At 42.5% G+C, this 21,492-nt stretch overlaps 1 protein-coding gene across 4 annotated transcripts in view; it reads left to right on the forward strand.

The window, feature by feature from the left end:
• runx2b (RUNX family transcription factor 2b) overlaps positions 1 to 21,492 on the forward strand; it is a 51,930-nt gene that overhangs the window by 17,158 nt on the left and 13,280 nt on the right. For 3 of the 4 annotated variants that reach the window (XM_053843690.1, XM_053843691.1, XM_053843692.1), the window contains exons 3-5: positions 4,253 to 4,515; positions 5,328 to 5,484; positions 7,201 to 7,305. In XM_053843690.1, coding sequence (XP_053699665.1) covers positions 4,253 to 4,515; positions 5,328 to 5,484; positions 7,201 to 7,305 — 525 coding nt within the window. Of the gene's footprint in view, positions 1 to 3,492; positions 4,516 to 5,327; positions 5,485 to 7,200; positions 7,306 to 21,492 lie in introns of those variants that run through there. The other variant, XM_053843693.1, reaches the window with a different exon arrangement.

Here is a 21,492-nt window from a genome sequence, read left to right on the forward strand (position 1 = left end):
TACCAGAGCCGAGGGAGAGGATCCAGCTGCACAGCAGCCGAGGCTCCAGTGGATCCTTACCGCAGCACTACATCAATATATAAGTTCTACCTCAAGGTTCCACAATCACTGGCTTGTGATGGACAGTTTCATTTACTGAAAAATCAATGAGACAGAAAGTGGATTTAAAGACTTCCTCATAGGCAGATGTTGGATGTATATATTGAGGGTGAATTTATAACAAGATAACATTTAACTATTCAGTCTCTCAGCACTGATGTATATTGAGATATAGATTAAACAACTTAAAGTTTATGAAGGATTATTTGGTGAATTAAGTTTGCGAATATGTGATGACAAATATACAAGTAACATCCGATTTATGCTCGACTTTCGTCCACCCGTATTTACGATCACGGCCAGCAGATGCTTTTTTTTTTTTTAATTCAATGTCTGGCACTGCAGCACGTAGCAGCCCGGCGTCGCATACGACAGTTATGGCAGCACAGTATCAAAGCATCTCACTCTCACACAGCCATCTACCACTACAGTAGCACCTATAACCCTCGCCTCTGCTATTTTGAATGGCATTCCACTTACGTCCAATCTGACTTGCGACCACTTGGTCGGAACCGATCCCGGTTGTAAGTTGGATGTTACTTGTACTGTAGAAGGAGAAGAAAGAGGAGTGATGTTTTCAAGCTTTCTGTAGCTACAAATATTGTGAAAAAAGCCTTGAAAATGTATGTGCTGCCACTGCTCTTACAAGAAGTCCCATCATGCACTGCAACTGGTGATCATTTAACAGTAGAGGATAAAAAATGTACATCCAATTTGTTTTCAAAGTTTTCCAACTTCCTGTTTTGCCTGAGTCTGATCTACTGTTTCACTGTTGGTAAAACCCATCTTGATAAAAAATGCTGGTTACTCACCTAGAACCTAGGTTCTATGAATATGTGCGTACGGCCTTCGCTATTGGTAAAACCACAGCGAAGAGTGTTGTGCCTCGAGGTGGTTTAACCAATAGCGAAGGCTGTTAGAGGGCAGCGCACATATGAAATAGAATTAGTTTCATGTCTGACCTTTTGAAAGGAACTGCGAGAACACTCCAGCTCTGCAGGGACCTGCTGACCTCTTGCCTCTCACCCTATATGCCTGGCTGTAACACCACCTAAACACTAGGGGAGAGGCTGAGTTGCCCCTCAATATAGCCTTCAATATATCACGACTGTGACTGACTGTGTGAATGCTTCCAAAAGGCTGACTAGGATTAGCTCCAGCACCAAACCACCATGTCGGATGATGAGGCAAATACAACTGACAGTATGGAAGTCAACCGTGGCTCCCCAGTTCAATTCTGCAATAACATTTAGGATGTTTTTCACATTTCCCCACATGCTAGGAAAAATGATATTCTCGCAGCCGAAAGCAAACAGAGCAAGAGGCTCCACGGCTCCTGCGCGGCCATGTTTATCGCTATTACAGATTTAATTACCACTATTCCCATTTATCCATCCATGAACTCTTAGTTAAGAATGTTGGACAATCTGAACCATATTTCTGGTGTTTGGGGCACATGGAGGGGAAGTGTAACTCAATCACTGGTTTTTCCCTCCTCCCGTACACATGACATGAGGTGCCAGATGCGTGTCAGAGCTTTCAGACTTTATATATCCCTCCCACATCCTAACACGCACACACACAGAGACATATGGGCGCATATTGTCAAGTTATTTCAAGCTAACTTTTAAAATCCAAGCCCTTTCGTCCCCTAATCTCGGTGTGCAGAGAATAAAATCCATACATCAAGCCATGCTGTATTAGAACAAGCTGCAAAAATCCAGCACTGGATTCCTGAAATATCTGGCAACTCTGGCTGTGACAAGTCCCTCTCTTATTTTGAGAGAAGCTTAGTGTATCAAAGGCCTTTGTCTTTAAGCCTCCATGCAATAAAAGCCTATTTGGGAGCGACGGGAAAGCAGCGGCGAGTGGCACCGCACATGCCGCTGTGTGATGTGGCAGTCCGAAATAGTCGGTGGAGACTGATGGATGATCTGGCTGAGGGTGGGGCGGCTGATGAGAGCTGGCTGCTGCGTGGAGTCTCACAGAGGGGAGATGATGCCCTCTGCAGTAGATGAGGAGGGTCAGGCCGAGCTGCTTAACAGCATCCATGTGGTGGAGGAATGTGGAAAACAAAAACAGGAGTTTCCTCTATGTTGTTTTTGTAGTATTTTTTAAATTAAGATTATAAGTGAATACTTTAGTCTTTGAAGGGTCTATTCTACATCTTCATTTCGGCTGATATTTAATAAACCAAAAATCACAAAATGTGTTTTTAAAGCCCATAAACACTGGAGAATATCAGTGAAATCGATTTTTTTTTTTTTGCAATAAAAATGTTTTTTTAACGTAACAAAAAATGTTTATGAGTAAAGGTAATATTTGGGTTTTGTTATTCATGTTCTTATTTCCAAATGGACAATGATAGAGGCCCAAATCTTGCTTTAAAATGCAGTTAAGTAATGCCTTAAATTGCTGTTGCGGTAAGAAGAATGAATAAGTAGAGACATAAAATATATGACATTAATATGTGGATTCAATGTTTATCAACACCATCCTCTCAAGAGCCTCACATTATATATATTTTTTCTAGTTTCATTTTATTTAAAAGTGTAGATATAAATGCACAATTTCAACTAAACTCACTCCAAGCATTATCAGCTGAACTTGCTGTGAAGATTTACGACACAAAATCTAGATAATAAATATTGTACCTCGACATACAGCTTCTTTTTATGGCTCGAAGAGTTGCTAATTCTGTTCGCTTATGAGACCTAATCGAGACACTACTTCAGATATTCAAGCAAAAGGAATTGAACTATTCAATAAATGCTTAAAAACGAAAGCGAAACTTATTTTTTTTACAGTGCATTAAATCTCTATTAATCAAAAATATTATTTATTGACGCAAATAACAAAACAACATTTATATTTTTATGAAAATGCGTGAAATTCATTGGAATTAAACATACAAAACGTTTGGATTTATTTATAGAAAATGAGAATTTTTTTTTCTTTTTTTTGTCATAGCAGGCGATAAAAATAGACTGTTTTATTGACTCTTGGGGGGAGCTATAGGATTACACTTGTTTCTGCGGTTTAATTGAGCGAAGAAGCGTTTGTTAATATCCATATTTCGGTGAAAGGAAATAGATTTTCTGAGTGCTTCGACTGAATATAAGGCGGCTTTGGTGTTATTTAGGCGTGAACATGTGTTGAGGCGGAAGAGTTTGAAACCCAACTTTTTTTTTTTTATTGTCGTTTGAATGCACCACGAAAACAGGTGAGTGGGGCACATAGAAATAAAGTCGAAAAGTGAGTCACCTGCGCCGCAGCTCTCCAGTGAAACTCTACTCCCGCTTCTCTACCTGACTCTCCGGTGACTCACACACTCATCGAACCCACTCATTGTCACGGCTGCCGCGTGGAAACACAACCTGGACTGTAGCTGGAAATGAGCGTGTCCGCAGTTCGGTACGCGCGGCGGAGCGTTGACATGCCGGTATGTAACTGCGCGATTCGACGGCGTGAAACTAGTGCTGGCGATAGATGCTGGTGGAGGGTCTGGCTCCGACTCCACGCACCACGTGTGGGAGTCGCATCAGCACAATAATTGCCGTGCGCTTGAGCGCTATATAAACCACAAAAAGGGTTGAACACGGGAAACCCCGGAACACGAAACCGCACTCCAAAACTGGACTTTTTTTCCTTCTTTTTCTTTTATCTCACCGACTATCGTATTAACGTTGGCTATTTTTAACCCTAAAAGATAAACTTTTGTGGAGGTCTTGGTGTGAATTGTGCGCGCGAAAGTCTTCTTCAGTGTCACACCTACAGCGAACTTTTTTTTTTTTCTTACTGCGACTCATCTCAACCGGAGGCTCTTTTGTGCGTGTTTTTCATCCGCACACGTGTTACAGGCGACGAAAAACGCTGGTTCTGGTTTAAACGTCAGCTATAGAAGTTTATTTGATGTGGACTGCAGGCGACCAGTGAAGAGGAGAGTTGGATTTCTGCGCTCCGCTCTGGCTCACCGACTCTCTATTTTCCATTTTGGCAGACGCGCTGAAGCAGCGACACACACTCTCGAATCCTCCTCCGACAGAGACACACGCGGAGAGGAAGAAGGGGGGAAAAGAGTTAGCTGGAAATCTTTCTGCTGCCTTTTTTTTTGTAACTGTCCACGCTGCTGTTGTGATGCGCATTCCCGTAGATCCGAGCGCCAGTCGGAGGTTCAGCCCGCCGTCCAACAGCCTCCAGCCGGTCCCCGGGAAGATGAACGAGGTGAGTCCGCCGGGCGCGCAGCCGGACGCGGCGGCGGCGGTGCCGAGACTCCGGCCCCACGAGAACCGCAGCATGGCTGAGATCATCGCGGACCACCCGGCCGAGCTGGTCAGGACGGACAGTCCCAACTTTCTGTGCTCGGTCCTGCCCTCCCACTGGCGCTGCAACAAGACGCTGCCCGTCGCGTTTAAGGTGAGTCAATGTAAACAGCTGAATCCTCCGAATTTGACCTAAAATAACCTCGTTCGCTTCTGTTTGAATCCATCCGCTGTCTTTTTTATCTTACATATAAGTCAAATTAAATCATTGTAACCTCGCTATTACGCAGTTTCACGTCAAGCTTTTACTTTATTTTGACTGCTTCGAAATGTTCATTACACAGCATCTAAACATTTTTGATCTGATATCATTTCCTAGATTTTGCTTAAAAATAAAGCATCGTGAAAACAAACATTTAAATCCATATTTCATAGTGTCGTGGACCGGTACTTTAATGACTGAACGCATTGTTTTCGTTATGTCTTCCCAGACCTGACGTGGGAATGACAATATTTATTTAACATCAAGCAGAACGTGAAGGGTTCAGCACTGTAGGCCGTTTCTGAAGCCTCGGTTCTTTAACTCCAACGCGGGAAAAGGGGCCTATTAAACACTGACACAGAAGATGGATCAAAGTGGAAATGCGTAGCTGCACTTCTGGCTCCAAATGAAACCTTTATTCCATCAAGATATATGTGTTGTAGCAAATATTATTACTCTCGCTCTTTTATCCGCTTCCAAGACTCTAAATGATAACACAAGGCCTTGCAGTGCTGCGAGAATGGCTGCACTTGAGAGGAGATTTCTGAATGATGGAAGACTTTGTGATTTGTTTGTTGACTTGAGAGGAAATGAAACACATTTATGGAGTAGATTTATTGATGGAAATAATCTCACTTCATTTGTCTGATCAGGATGTCAGGAGGTTGCGGCTGAACTGCGTGTTGTGTTGTGTTGCACTACAGGTGGTGGCTCTGGGAGACATACCTGACGGGACGGTGGTGACAGTCATGGCAGGCAACGACGAGAACTACTCTGCTGAGCTGCGGAACGCCTCCGGAGTGATGAAGAACCAAGTGGCGCGCTTCAACGACCTGCGCTTTGTGGGCCGCAGCGGCAGAGGTGAGAGATGAAACACTCGGATCTGGCTCCTCGGTGGGAGCTATTAGGTTCAGTGGTGTGGATTAGTGGTCACATTCTCTACATGGAAACCACATAATGATCTTTTTAACTCCCAGCACGACTACCGCCGCCCGTCTCCTTTAAGTCTGAGCGGGTTCTCGCACCGCGACCACTTTCTTTCCCTCTAAATGAACATCTTTGTGCGTTAATTCTGAGCTGAAGATAAACGTTTCAGACGGAGTTCACATGGTCTTAATCTTTAAAGACATTTACTTTCTGGGAAGTCTGATGCTTTCGGTCGTTTCCATTCACGGTGTGGTGTAACGTTCACCTGACGTGACCTAGAAGAGTTCAGGCTTATAAACACGTTGGGTGGTGCTGCAGCCCTGTGGCTGATGGCTCTGTGTGCATATCCCCCGGCCTTCCGTGTGCCTGCCAGTGAGCTGCATTCCCTGCGTGTTTGGCAAGTGCCATGGCATATTTTGAAACTTTCTTTCTTAATTATTCATTTTAAATTACAGACTTGTTGGCGTCTCTACAGCAGCCGTCCACAAAGTTAAATGAAGAAGGGGGGTTTAGACTCAGTGACTCTTATAAGTATGTTTTTATTATTGACCTTTTATTCAAGGTCAAGGTCCTTATTTCAGTAATAAATCCTCAGCCAAACTGAAGAAAATGACAGCCATGTTTGGTCTCTCCACCTTGCCGAGGTTTTCCAAACAGCATATAGGGACTCGTTGACTTGTTGCCATGGCAATCTACGGCGCGTCCTCTCTGCACTGATACAGAATCTTGCCACAGGAAGTGACATAGGACCCCGGGGAGATCAGACTACTGTCTGAAATGAACACCGAGCAGCGACAGAGGCAGGATTGCAGATGTCTAAAAGTCATGTTTGGAGATGCACCAGAATTGATAGTCGCGGGGGTGAAACAGAACCGAGGTATGATGACACGTAACTGGATACCGTTGAAAGCACGGTCAGAGTTAACAGTGTAGCAGCACGTGGGATTGCCCCGAATTAGATGAATCACCAGCTGGCGACTGACAATGACGGAGCTTTTTCTGGTGTATCACTTTATCAAAGATTAATAGTTGGAGCCAGCATTGTCTCACCCACATGCCCCCCATGTCAGGTATGCGGGACACCTGTCACCTCTTAGATGTGTTATCTCATCGCAGCTTTGGAGGTCATGTTTACAGTAAAGCGGAAGAAGCGAGGACACGCACGAGTGGACGGCTGAGACTCAGCGGACAGCTGCTCTGATGAGTCCTGCCCCCCCCCCGACTTCCTGCTTCTTTGTCGGTTGCCTAGGTTTCATGACACGTTTGCATACCTTAGAAGTGAGTGCTGCTGACTTTGCCGTCCTCCTGCGTGCGTGTTGAAGTTACACACACTCAACCCCTAGGCAGCAACTGCTGGGGATTATCAAGAAAGGAAGTGACTATTAAAATGCCGTCTCGCCCACTCACTGCGAGTGAGACAGACTGGATAACTAGATACTGTCTCCCTCAGCCCATCTTGCATTAAATCACAGCGAAAGACCCGGAAAAGAAACCCCGAACTTGTCCGCCGTGAAGTGGACTTTTCCCAGTTTGCCTTGGCTATTACGTGATCACAAACCACACTTGTGACTCGGGGATGGTGTAGCCATGAATGCAGGTCATTGTCTCCATGGATGGCATTTCATTTGATGTTGTTTGATGTCACCACAGGCAAGAGCTTCACGCTGACAATCACAGTATTCACCAACCCACCACAAGTGGCCACTTACCACCGAGCCATAAAGGTCACCGTGGACGGACCGCGTGAGCCCAGGAGTGAGTACATGTTGATGTGCTGAACGGAAGATTTACAGGCCCTGTCTTCAACTGCGGCCAGTGTCAGCGTCAATTTTGGAATTTTAACATTGCGATATGTTGATATGATTATATATTTTATTTATATATCAAGTGAATCTCGTGAAGTACAGAACGACAATTCTGTTCTTTTTACATATTTTTCACAGATCATAACAAAAAGATAATAATTCATCACATTTATTTTATTGTACTATAACAATGAATAGGTAATTTTTCTTTTCCTGTTTGGTTTCATTCGATCCATTTCTATAACAATATTTTAAAGGGCCGTGTCAATCACTATAGCTGGTGCAAACTGCTGGAGACGTTTGCTGTGCTACTTCTTATGAAGCGCTATATGAAGCACGAGCTAGCAGTATGCTGGTTTAAGGATAATAATAAGAGAGTCAGAAACTATACAAAAGCAGTGATCATTTGAAAGTCGAAAAAAGATGCTGATGTGGCCAAAAAGTGCCCTACATTTTTGAGCGCTCAACCCAAAAGCCACAGAAGATGTTTTCGCACAAGACAAGTCGCGATAATTGGGATGCTAAAACTGTGGCGTGCTAATAAAACTTTCATGAAACTTTTGCTCTTGTTAAAATAGAAAGCTTTTATACGGCGTTGTAATGACACTGACCTCTCAGGAAACAGGTAAGCAGGACGGATTAGAAGATAGAGCAGAAATAAAAATGAGGCTGAGCGTTCCTGAAAGGCTACACCGGGTAGCAGAGTGCTAGCATCAGCTCCTTTTAATGGTCCATATAAAAACAACCGAGCAGGAAAAAAAAAAAAAAAAAGACTTTACTATAGCCATCAGTGCCAACTGGTCTGGCATGCAGCTGTTTCTCTCAACCCTTCTCCCTATTCATAAAAAAAGAAAAACATATTCTCATCACACAGCGTCTCGGGAACAATATCACATGACAAACATCCTCCAGCAGTCCTGCCGCCTCATCACATATGGCACCAGGACACGGAGGAGCCAGGAGACAGTCGGATTAGTACCAACATTAGTCTCCGCTGTAGGAAACCTTCACATGGTGCCAAAATCGCCTCTCAACATCCAGCGCTCATCAACACACACACACACACACACACCGAAATAAAAGGCCTTGCCCTTAAACGCACATGAAGCCGTAGCCACACCCTCTCCTTCTCCCTCCATCCTGCTGCTTTGGAGTGTTTGATCAAAAGCATTTCCTGTGCATCTGCTGTCCCGTGTCAGATGAGTCCCGAACAAGCGCTGCGATTTAGCTTGGAGCGGATGTGAATATCATTGTTTATAAATGACTTGAAGTCTTAAAAAATATCACAATACTTCCACCGGTAGCTGCCTGTTTTGGATGGCAACTCTTGCGTTTGACGCGTGGGTCGAGACGACCCAGAATCACCTTTGTTTTAGAAATCTAGAAGTAGATTGATCTTCTTTTGGGGTCATGTGCTGAGATTAATTTCCAATAATCGATCCATATAACTAAAAAATCCATGATGAAAGTGAGTAAATCCTTACTCATGTCTTCAGGAACTTCCGCCCTGAAGTTTAAAACTTATGTGTATAGATTAAAAACTTAAATTTGATCATTGAGGTGTCACATATTAAATTGCATTTCATTCATTTTAAACCTTCTAATTCCACCATTGGTAATGTTTATTTGGAGCGTCTCTAGCTCGAGTAATAATATGTGAGTACATCAGTGCGTACCACAGTGCAACCCACTTTTTTTTTGTCTTGTCTGTCAGACTTCCTGTGTGTCAAATCTCAAGTGAGATAAGCCTGTCAAGCGCAACGCTACCCCACTGACAGTCGACATGACATGCTCAACCAAGTGAATCAGAAGTCTTTTAGCAAGAAACTCGATAAGTGTTCAAACATTTGGCCATGTTAAATACATCAGGCTCTTGTCTCTGAGTGGCAAGCGTTGATAAAGGATCATGTAAAATGAATATACACTGTGAACTAGCAATGAAAACACTCTGAAAGGGCTCTTGTTATCGCATCCAACTCTCATCGATCCTCGCTGCATATGAGGTTCACGTAATATGAGCTCGACACTAGAGGAGTTTTTGTTAATGCGACTACTGACAAAGAAATATCTGTAATCCGCACATACACATGCTAGAATGACTGGCAAAAGTTCTCCAGTCCAAAGGTTTAGGTAAATGTGCATACAAAGAACTACATAAATAGTGTCCTAGAAAATTGAATGTTGCCATATCTATAGAGATATGAACAAGATGTTGCTAAAAAGCAACTATATCAATTACCCCTGTCATCCTGCATGTGAAGCTACAGCAGTTGCACACGTCACTTTTGCCCTTCCCAACCACAAATCTCAACACATGAAACCAACCAATCACAAGAGCCCACTGTCATATCGACGTCCATGTTGTTCAGCACCACTGGAAAAGCACTCAGAGAGTGCAGACCTCTGCCAAACCACTCATTTCCCCAAACATTATTATTGTTCTCTCCCCAAAATGGATCCTCCTACATTTCCATTAACTTTATAACTCAGTACCTCTTCAGCGCTTTAAATATTGTTGGTAGCACTTAACTCAAATGGGAGTCGCAATATAGAACACACACATTAGGCACGCGGAAGACGAAAACGTAAAAATCTTGGTATATCTAGATGGTACACCTTCGAAAATGAATCTCCTGTTCTTTGTTTCATTGACGTCATTCCCTTTAAATTCCATTCAATAAAGTACGTCATGCCGTAGGTATCTGTTGCTGCCTCTGGTCTTGCGTTTTCAAATGTGAAACCACTCATTCTGTTATTATGGCACTATTATTATTATGATTGTCATTATTACTATTATTATTATTATACATTTTTCACAAGGCTATGATTCAACTTTTCATTGTAGCTCTGATACAAGTTGAGAACACATTTTAAGACACCTTATATTGGGGTTAAATGTAAAGTAGACACATTGGTTTTGACCGACTAAGTGGAAAACTTTGTACAACTTCTAAACAGTAAGGTTTCAATTACCTTGGATGTCATTTCCCATCCCTAATCTTATGGAAACCATTTATAAAAATTCAGTTCACTTCAGGCCACACCATAGCGAAACCATAAACAAATATTTGTATACATTTTTGCTCATTAATTTCTGCAAACATTTGACAAGCACTAGCGTGACCGCAGTAGCTCGGACGCCACGGCGCGGAACCGACGTCAACACGGCATGCTATGGCTTGACTCCCATTGCAATGAATAATGGTGGAATATAACCTGCAACACTGCTTTCTCTCTGCGGAGGTTACATCAGTGAAACACGGTGAATTTCCTCACGACATCTTGAACTTGAGAGCCCCATTCGTCGGACGCTAATTTAGACAAAAGTGACGATGTCATACTAGGTAACCTCTGAACTTTCTTACTTTGCTTTAAGTGGTCAGATTTGCAGCAGCGGTGTAAATTACCCACAAACCTCAGCCAGAACACGTCTCCCTCTCAAGGGTCATTAAGCTGAGGTCGGAGGGTGGCAAAACACACATGTGCCCTCTTAGCGCGCGCATCCCCTCCTCCAGGTTCCAGCACGAAGCCTCCGACTGGGAACACCGGCCCCCTCTCCAGATCTGTGATTGTATCTGTGAACGCTTCATTGACTGGCGGCGGCTTTGTCCGCCATTACAGCTCTATTTTGCGCTAAACGAGTGCGTAATTAGGAGGCCTTTGGTGCGCGGAGGGCTTCGGGAGGGGTCCAGACTGAACAGTGGGCTGTGTTGATCGCAGCATACACTGGCACTCTGTGGCCGATCGCCAGGAGAAGGAAAGTTGTTAGCGACTAGTCTCAAAAGAAGAGGAGCGGTCAGTGTTTAAACTATGAAAATGAACTGAATCTGTGGGACTCTCCTAGGTTCATAGGTCAATTTGGAAAAGCCACGGTCACAAACTTGCAGGATTATGAAAAACATCATGAAACTAGTGTTGCAAACAACCACAGCATCCAGGTACGGAAGAGGATTAGGTGAAAAAAGTGAGAATTCTGACTTTTTTCTCCGAATTCCGACTTTAAAGTGAGACTTAAATCTCAGAATTCTGACTTAAGAGTGAGACTTAAATCTCAGAATTCTGACTTGAAAGTGAGACTTTAATCTCAGAATTCTGACTTTAGTTGAGACTTAAATCTCAGAATTCTGACTTTAGAGTGAGACTTAAATCTCAGAATTCAGAATGACCCCATAATTCATTGCTCAACGTCACAAAGTCAGAATTCTGAGAAAGAAGTCAGAATTCTCACTGAAAGTCAGAATTATGAGAAAAAAGAATTCTTACTTTACAGTCAGAATTCTGAGAAAAAGTCTCAATTTACAGTCAGAATTCTGAGAAAAAAAGTCAGAATTCTCACTTTACAGTCAGAATTCTGAGATAAAAGTCAGAATTATGAGGGAAAAAAAGTCAGAATTCTCACTTTAAAGCCAGAATTCTGAGGAAAAAAAGTCAGAATTCTGATTTTAAAAAAAAGTCAGAAGTCTCACTTTAAAGTCCGAATTCTGATTTAAAAAAAGTCAGAATTCTCACTTTAAAGTCAGAATTCTGAGAAAGAAGTCAGAATTCTCATTTAAAGTCAAAATTATGAGAAAAAAGAATTCTTACTTTACATTCAGAATTCTGAGAAAAAGTCTCAATTTACAGTCCGAATTGTGAGAAAAAAAAGTCAGAATTCTCACTTTACAGTCAGAATTCTGAGGGAAAAAATTCTGAGAATTAAGTCAGAATTCTGAGATTAAATCATAATTTTGAGATTAAAGTCAGAATTCTGCCTTTTGTTTTTTTCTTCACTGGCCCTAATCCTCTTCTGTATCCAGGAGATGCTTGTTTTATTTTTGTTTTATTTAAAGGGGCGAATAAGCTGACGAAGGCGCACAACTTTAGAACGCGGCAGTTAAAACCCCCTTGTTTTTTAATTGATCGTTTAAAGTGTTTTTCCAGAAGTTATTGACAGTTTTTACGCGCTGTTAATGACTTGCCTGCTTGCGGGTGTCTCACTCCGAAGGGATATTTTGGTGCGTTTGATGAAACTTATGGCGGCCATATGAGTCTCCTCCGAGAATGTCATTTCCTCGCTCTGTATGGCGACCACCCAGGAAAGGCGCCTATCGCTGCAGTGAATTAATGGCGTGGCTAGATCTGCGGTACGAAAAGTTCACTGCGAGTGTGCGTGCGGGTGAAGTGAAGCGGTTAGTCAGGTCCCTCTGGCCACTTAGCTATTAGCATGAGGCTAACTCGGTTTCTGCGGCTCGTATTGTGCTTAATGGCTTGACAGCTCTTGGTTACTCTGTGGTTTGCCACTGCACTGACAAGTCATGGCGGGATACGCAACACGTCTTGCAGCGGCTGCTACCAACCGTTGACATTTTTCACACACACACACACACGCACTGTTGTTGGTGTCATTAGAGCAGCCACCGTGCTGATTATGACTAAAGCTAATAGGCCTCATTAAATGTCATTTTAAGCTAATAGACAGGGAGTGGCTGTTTAAACCAATATGCTTTTATAGGTGGTTCTGTCTGCTCTCAGCTGCTCCATAGCCAGCTGAGACAAACTTCCTGAGCGATAATAGCGGCGCTGTAATAACAGAATCGACACGGTTTTTCTGTCCAAACCAACTGTTCTCATTAGAGTTAATGGATGACAGACAAACAGGAGGTGACAATGGCTGTTGGGGCGTCAAACATACTGCGGTATTTCACATTGATAATTGTGTGCAGCATGTGTGTGTGGAGGGCGGGGGTTTAGTGGTCAGGCTTGCCTCGGCTTTTAGCCGCCAGATTTGGAGAGCGGGGATTTGGGGATGGGGTCGTGTCTTGGTTTGGTTTTGGTCAGGGTGTTAACAAGTCTGGTTAAGGGGCCCCGGTTGACTCTGGATCTGCAGAGAATATCAGCGGTTCGAGAGAAGCTCTCAGCCAACACAAACGCTTTTGTGACTTTGGTGTCACCCGCTGATAATCACAAAAAAGCAACTTGTCCTTCAATGCGTTTGCTTCTTCTTCCTGGTCTTCCTCATATAAACACTCACTCATTTTGAAGTCAAATTTTAGCATAAGGCAGTCATATTGCTCTCCTTCACTACGGACTTCAGCAACACAAGCATTCGATCCCAATCCCTTTTTTGCTCCATCAATATTTACAGCATTTATGATCTCCACTTGCTAGCACGTGACTTGGCAAGGCTTAACACTAGTTTTTCTAGGTCATAATTTCCACTTGCTTAGTTGGTGAGCCAGTTTTTGGTGACCTTTTGATTTCAACTGCATGTATTTATACCTCCTTCTGGCTGCCTAAAACTGGCTTCATCTGGCCCCCAGGCCTTGAGTTTGACACAAGATTTAGAGTCACCAATAAAAACGTGTGTTTTTGAACTGTGGGAGGAAATTGGAGTTCCTAGCAGGAACCTTTTTTTTTCCAAACTTATCAGAGCAGTCCCTAAAATATGCTTCAATAATATTCGTTTTTATCGTAAAACTATTGCATATTTGATTCTGTTTGCGCTTATTAATCTCCTTGGGAGAACAAACACAAGGGTGTTGTAGCTCAGATTACAAATATTTACTTGTTGGTAACAAGGAAGTACCATGCGTCATTTTTTTTTTTTTTTTTTAACAGTTGCTGTATTGTAAAAAAGGTAGCTGCATTGACAAAAGCACTATTCTGGTGATGAGGTTCTCTAGAGAGACGCTGGAAACCATATTTTCTTTTTAAGTTATCCTCGGTTAATAATCCTCAAAACCACTCTTTTCTATTGAATTTCTGAAATTCACAAGAAGGAGTCCTCTTCTTAAAAGGACGCTTTATTCCTCAGATCAGCCGGCGGCAGGTCCACTAGTCAAAAAGGAATTTATGACGCAAACTAGTGCGTGCGATTATTCCTGCTTCTATTTGCCCAAACTGTATCGACAGGCTTTCAACTAAAGGCTCATATACAGCAGCATCGCAGGTCACATGCACACAGAGCAGACGTAAACAGTGCGAGCAGGGAAAATAGAATCCAACACCGCTGGGCTGGAAGACAACAGCGAGATCATTGTCATCGCTTGCACATGTCATAACAAGCACTTGTGCTCCCCTCATGTCAGGCTTTTAGAAAATATCAGATACATTAGTGAGCTCTGATTATATTTTACTATGAGATACCGAAGTAGTGAGTCATTTTAATTCAGCCTCACCCCTCGGTAGTCTTTAAATTTACGAGGTTGATCGTTCACTGCCCCCGAGCAACCTGCTCAGAAAATAGAGCGCACTGTTTGTCAAACTTCCAGGTAATTAAAACTTCATTTCAACCACCCATCGCGAGTCTTGACAAACAGCGAACTAGCCTCATTCGAAGCAGCAGTTTTTAACAATGGGAGCCGGACAAATAAAACTCACCATAAGAAAAGGAATGGAAGCAGGGAGGGAGGAGAGGGAAGGGGGGGACAGCAGAGAAAAAGTGCTCAGGCTTTTCCAGAGGCAGTAAGTCAGTTGAATGTCTCATGGAGTTCCTTGAAGAGGTGCCAAGTCTGCGACGCAAAACACAGACTCATTGAGCCGGAGGGACGGATGGCGCGAGGAAGGGATGTAAAGAGGAAGGCATGTGACTTGTGAAGAGATACATTAAAAAAAAGTTTGTTTTTGCTTGAACGTCAAGTAAAAGCAGCCATAAAAGACCCAGCTGAAACTCAAATTGAAATAAGTCAACTTTAAAAACCAGGAAGGAGGGAATACATCAACCTCTTTTTAAGATTAAAAACAACAAAAGGTCCCTGCCTTTATAAAGAGGCTCATTCAGTCTTTATATATACATAAAGCTATTGAAATGTCAGTAAAATTTTGGGGCTCTATCGTCTTCAAAATGAACATATTTTATTTCACCATAGTTAGTGATCGAACCAAATTAACATCTTCAGTCGACACGATTTCAATGTGCAGAATTTACTTAGATTTTGTGCTGAACAAATGATTTGCTGTTTTATGAAAACTTGCTGTCTTGGTGAAAGGTGGTGCGATTTTAGCGTCGGAGCGCGCCTCCGTTTCGGAGCGCACCACGTGTGCTGGTGAAGAAAGAGCATGTCTAAATTGTGATTATCAACTTGTGTGAATGTGTCAGCTGAGAACAAGGTAGCAAAGTCCAGCCACATGCAGCGTCGTGTCAGTGCTCCAAGCTAAACATGAAAAGTCAAAATGTTTTATGCGAACTGATTTTTAGAGACACACACTGTCCAGTTTTTTGACGATTTACAAACTGACATCCACAGTGATTTGTTTGAGCTGTCTGGAGCTGAGGAGAGTTGCAGTCCGAGACGAATACGCAGCTCACGGCAGCATTTACGCGCTTTGAGATTATGTCAAATCAAATATGTGTACGTCGAGTATTTTGACTTTCAAATCATATATCATTGTGGGGAGTAGCAGTGTATGTAAGGCTTGTGTGTGTGTGTGTGTGTGTGTGTGTGTGTGCCCGTCTCTTGCCTGGCTTGTTTCCTCCAGGCTGGAAAGCATAGACCACACAGACGGCTGGCAGCGCTCCACGACAGCCTGGCTCCCTTTTTCCCCTCTTTCTCCCTCTCTCCATCGCTTGCTGCCTCATCTCCAACACCTCCCCTCTCTTCTCCTTTTTCCTTGTTTCTTCTTTTTCCCCTGTATACTGCTGTTTTAGTCATCACGCCTCATGTCTGTTGGCTTTGTAGCAGACCCCCATAGTTGGCCGGGCGTCTGGCTGTCACCCACCCTGCACACTTTTTCCGCTCAAACGCTTGGCTCGGCCACCTTCAGATTGCCACCTGAAATAATTCATTGTTTCTGAGCGTGCACAAAAACAACACAGCCAGTGTGAGGGCTCCAAATAAAAAGGTAAAATATGGGCCCTCTGTATTCATTCATCGGCTTTTACTGGCTGTTCCAGCGCGAGATGACTGACGCTGTTACACACTCTGAATCCATCCAGGCTGCCTTTTCTGAATCTGCCCCAAAGATACATTCATCCACCGGTGATCATCAACCACAGTGAAGCGCTTTGAGGGCATGTTGTGATGCCAAATTTCTAAATTATCTAATTTATTGAGGGTTTACTGGCTCCCCACATTTTCCTCACGTTACATGGTCGGGCTGTAAGAAGGCATTTTTTCTTTGGAAGCGGCACTGCGGAGGTTTTCTACTTTATGCTGAGTTGTCCCTTCCCAAAAGTGCTCGCTCTGTAGTCAGTAATTACTGTTCATTCATATGCAACTATTACAGCATCATTTCACTTGAAAGAAAAATTCCACAGGCCTCTGTAGCCCGGATGGCATCATGCATACAGCACTTCACCGCGAACATAGCTATTAGAGATGCAGAAAGTGAAGCCCTAAGCTAGGTCCGGGCGACGATGGCAAAAACAAATATCGGTTTTCACTTAATGCACGTGAACCTCAATCTCAATATAAAGTGAATTATTTAGTCTTTATAAATACACAACGCTATTGACATTTTGTGACTAAATTATTTCAGCGATCCATCCTTGGTGGCAGACTGCGGCTAACCGCAGTTAGCATCAGCTACGTGGCTCCAGCAAAAAGTCCTTGAAGTTCTTGCTTGATATAGGTTAAAAATGCCAAGCGCTGATGGAGAGAATCACAAGAGGAAAAAACAAAATAAGGCTAAAGTTCAGGTGTATTTTAAATGGCACTGGTACTCACAACCCACCTACAACCTGACGAGAGCTGTCAGGTTGCTGCCCGTGTTTGGCAGCAAAACTACGCAAATGTTTGTCAGACAAGTAGTTTGACTTGTAACTGTAGCATCCTTTTTGTTTGTACTGTGTGTCACGCAGCCACTGTATCATCAGAAAAAAACAGAGGCTTTGAGTACATTTTAAACTTCATTGAAACTTATAACTAGCCTCCACCCTAGCTCCCAACTTAATCTAAATATGTTGTTGATGTTTTTTATAAGGTGTTTTGCACTTTTTACTTGATGTTACGGAACCATTTGGCATGAGGCTGTAGCTCTCAACGTGAAATTAGCCCTTTCGTTACTGTATGTCGCTTGTGATCTTAAGGAATAAAAGCCAACTTGGAGTGAATATTTAGAAGACATGCAGGTTTGCAGAATGCAGAAGTACAATTTTAGAGGGGTGGATGTGTGATAGTTAAAAAATAACATGGCTAGTAAAGCCTCCAAGCACAAAACTTCAACATCATTTTGAAGTCCTTTTGAGTGAGTGAGTTGCTTTAGCATCATCCGTCTTATAAATGGAAAGAAGAGGGTGAAATGAAAGTGAAAGACGGCGTGCTAAGAACTTGTTTTGTTTTCGTGAGTGTACTTTCCAACTAAGTCAGACTTATTTTCCCTCATCTAGTTTCATCTATAGCTTGCCAAGTCATTTGATCAAGTTCAAGTCTGACCTTCAAATTCAACTTTTTTTCTTTTTTTTTATGCCATTTTATGGAACCTCGGTGAGTTTGCTTATTATTATTCAGTGTACCATCAAAACCATAAGAGAGCACTCAGTCTAAATTCCAGCTAGATGCTTCTTTAATGTGTTTTTTATTGGTGAAAATCACCCTTGTTTAAGAGTGTAATTCTGCTCATTTTAGAACCGAAAGTAAATGTATAGAATCAAAAGGAAGAATGGATGGTTTTCGCTCCAGATTATGAAATCATAAGTTATGTTTAATTTGGCATGGAGAAGTCTGTCACATTTTATTTTGTGAGTTTAAACTGCGTTATTACAGTCTTGTTACCAACACGTGCTAATGACTGGTACTGACGTTTGCGCATTTGTCATATTCCCATTTTGCAATAACTTCCACAAAATGTAAAAGTAAACCACCCGCCGGTCGACTGGAATCTTATAGGAAATTATTCACTGGTGCAGATTCAAAATCGAAATCGTCCATCAAATCTGATTCAGCACCGCAGTGGGTTTTTCATTCTGTTTATCTTCTTGCACCAGCTGTTATCAGATCCGCAGGGGCAGGATAAATCCAGACATGTGTCTCCGGCTATAATAATAGTATTCTAGGATCAGTGGGCCTGACTGGGACCGAAGATACTATCAATAGAAGTGTTACTTAATCGCCATTAATCATTTTAGGCGTGTACCGGTTCATGTAGGAGCTTGTGTTGCTCATGCGCAGACTCAGGCGTCCACTCCCGGCTGTGTTTCTATGTGTGTGAGAGAAGCCCACATCTGGTCTGAATCTGTCCGTGTTTCCGGGTGCTGGCTGGGCAGGGAAGTGGCAGACGCTATCGAAAATCTCCGCTGTTTTCACAGGGATGATGGGAATCTGAGGGACTTTCCCTACGGCAGTGAAATCATCCGCCTTTCCCGCTCCTTTAAACACTCCCCCGCTCGCTTCGCCACCCCCGAGCATTCTGATAAAACAGCTGAGTCGTCTTGTGTTTGGCAACAGTTGTCCTCTAAAAGGTGTAATTAAGTGGTGAGAAACTGTATTTACTGTCACGGCCACTAAACTAATAAACTTGAGGTTTGACTGTTTGGAGTGAAAATTAGTTCTAAATATGATGGTTGGCTTTCAGCTTTTATATACAAATAAAGAAAATCAAATGGCCAAGCGGATCCAGTCGGGGGGTGTTTGCACACTGTACTTTCTAAAGTAGTTTTCAGGATTCTGAAGTGACTGGGAAAAGTCGCCAAATCTGACTGTCGCATTGATTTCTTTTGACGCAGTTCCGTACTGATGTAGTGAAGAAAAAAACGCAACTATGTTTTTAAAGGTGGTTTCAACAGGCTTCATGTGTTGGCTAACTTTCATGTTGTGTCAATGCGATGCAGCACTAGTAGCTGTTGGACTACAAATATGGGAGCAACATTTTTGGGGCAACGAATTTTCAGGAAGTGATGGGTTGATGAGGTTTCATGAAACAGAGTCCTGATTTTCAAAATAAATGAAATAAAATGTTTGGACTTGAACGCCTAATTCAATGAAACCTGACCTCATTTCTAAAGAAAGAGCGCAGTCTAGTGGCCTCTTAAAATTACGACAGTGTTTCTTGAACCCTGCATTACTGTTTCATGAAACCTCATCTACCCAACAGTAGTTTCAAGCGTCATTTGTTGCAACAAACGGTTATTATAGTGCCGTACACTGACAAAAATTCAACAAGATGCGGAAGTGAAATGTACAGGAAGCTGACAGTAGTGGTTTGTAGCATTCACAACTCTGCTGATAGCAACAAAGGGCAACAATTATTTAAACCTGCCGCCTTGCAGATTGACCTACTTTGTTCATGGAACTCGACAGACAGAGGCAAGTCGCTGGAAACCAGCATCCACTCGAACTAACTTTGAGGGAGACAATAACATGGAGCTGAAGACTATGATGACCAGAGAGCGTGCGGACAAATTTTAGAGGGCGGGGCTTAAACTATAAAATAAGTCGCTGACGTCTTCTTGTGTTGACTAGTCATGACATCACCGCTCTGTTTTCTGCATGTGGGTGACACTCTGCAGCAGTTAGCCTCAAGAATGGAGTCAAACGTGGCACCATTGTATTAAGCTAATCTTATCTGCCTATTCCTAGAAAGGTGAAAACATATAATAATGTCTCCTTTTACCTAACTGCAAAGCGTTCATAGTGAACTCTAACAATGAGAAGGTCTTTCTGTGGGCTTCCTCAGCAGTTTCTACAAATACCTGTTTGGAGAATTCACTTGCACTGGCTCACAAAATTAGGAAGTGATTCAACCACCGTTGTCTCACTTCCAGTTGTATAATGACCAACCGACCGAGAAAAAAAGTAGGCATACACATTTGAATTCTGATCTGATAACACCCTGCTCAACATATCTCTACCGTTGAGACATTTTTTTTATTTTTTACTTGCTGTCACATCACATTCGAGCTGTGTGCCATCTTGTTTTGTTATTGTGCAGGTAACAGACAATCCATGAAGCCACGGACTCTCACTGCTTACACACTAAGCGATGACAAAGATTCACTCAGACTTGCTTACGCAAACAAATATTTCTCTTCCAGGCTATTTTGAAACACTGAAAATGAATAGCTGGTCAAATGGATTATAATGATGTTTAGCCCAAAAGTTCAGTTGACCACCAGAAAAAGTACCGTCTCTCCTGAGTAAACACTGCGGCTCTGTTGGACAACAGAGACTTATTCATATGAAAAAAAAAAAAAAAAAGAATTGTGAGCGTCCACTAAAAAAAAAAAAGGCATGATGAATGACAGACAGTTTGTTTTTCTGCCTGCTCCAGTCACAAGTACCCTCTTCTTAGTGAGCGATTTGTCTGCTCCTCTCCACTCACGGTATGTTTTCAGTGGGTGATATTTAAATGTCACTTACTTGCTGCTAAAAGGGTGGAAAACTTCTCAAACTACTTGTGTTTTCTCCAGTCCCCCTGTGAAGAAGCCTTCAAAAACCACCTGGATCCTGATGGCGATCCAGAACACCTCCAAAATATAATGCTATTCTCCCTTTATCAAGGCTCAAACCTTCATTGAAATCTGTGTTTCTGAGCCTGACACTGGCATACTAGCTGTGCGCACTTCACTCATGCCTTCATTCAACAGTCCTAATATACTGGTCATCGGGGTGTCTTCCTCTCTCCCCCGTCTCTCTTCAGCTCCCCTCATCTCCTGATGCTATTTATTCCCATCACTAGGAAACGGACTGCACAAAGCCCGCACTGTGTCCCGCTCCTTTTTTTTTCTTAAATAGAAATTTTGTCTGTTTAAAACGGAAAGCTATGATTGACTGGGCACGGCCGGCTCGGAGGGACGAGGAATGCCAGTGGGAGGCATACATTTCCAGCAAAAAATAATAGAGGAATGATATTAATGAAGTATTATGCTGTTAAAAAAATAGGTTGTGGTATTAAAGAAGCCGATCATTGTGAGCCTTCCAAAAGAAACCAGGAACAAGATTTACTGTTTATTTTTAGATTTGCATGAGTGCACTCACGTCACCCTAATAAAATTGTGATCCGTCTGACTGTCACGGACTTTTTTTTTTTTTTTTTTTTTTTTTTTTTTTTTTTACTGCCACCAGTCCTACGTCACTGCCAAGCAGCAGCATTTGATATTAAAATTCCAGAATAAATTCATTTTGTAGTCAGTCATATGGTCTTTAATATCATTTCGGGAACTGTAAATCAAGATTGAACTCACTGGGGTGGATCAAAGCTTCATTTGTCCGAAGATTTCAGT

The sequence above is a fragment of the Synchiropus splendidus genome, chromosome 15, assembly GCF_027744825.2.
Source record: "Synchiropus splendidus isolate RoL2022-P1 chromosome 15, RoL_Sspl_1.0, whole genome shotgun sequence".
In the NCBI taxonomy this organism is placed as follows: domain Eukaryota; kingdom Metazoa; phylum Chordata; class Actinopteri; order Syngnathiformes; family Callionymidae; genus Synchiropus; species Synchiropus splendidus.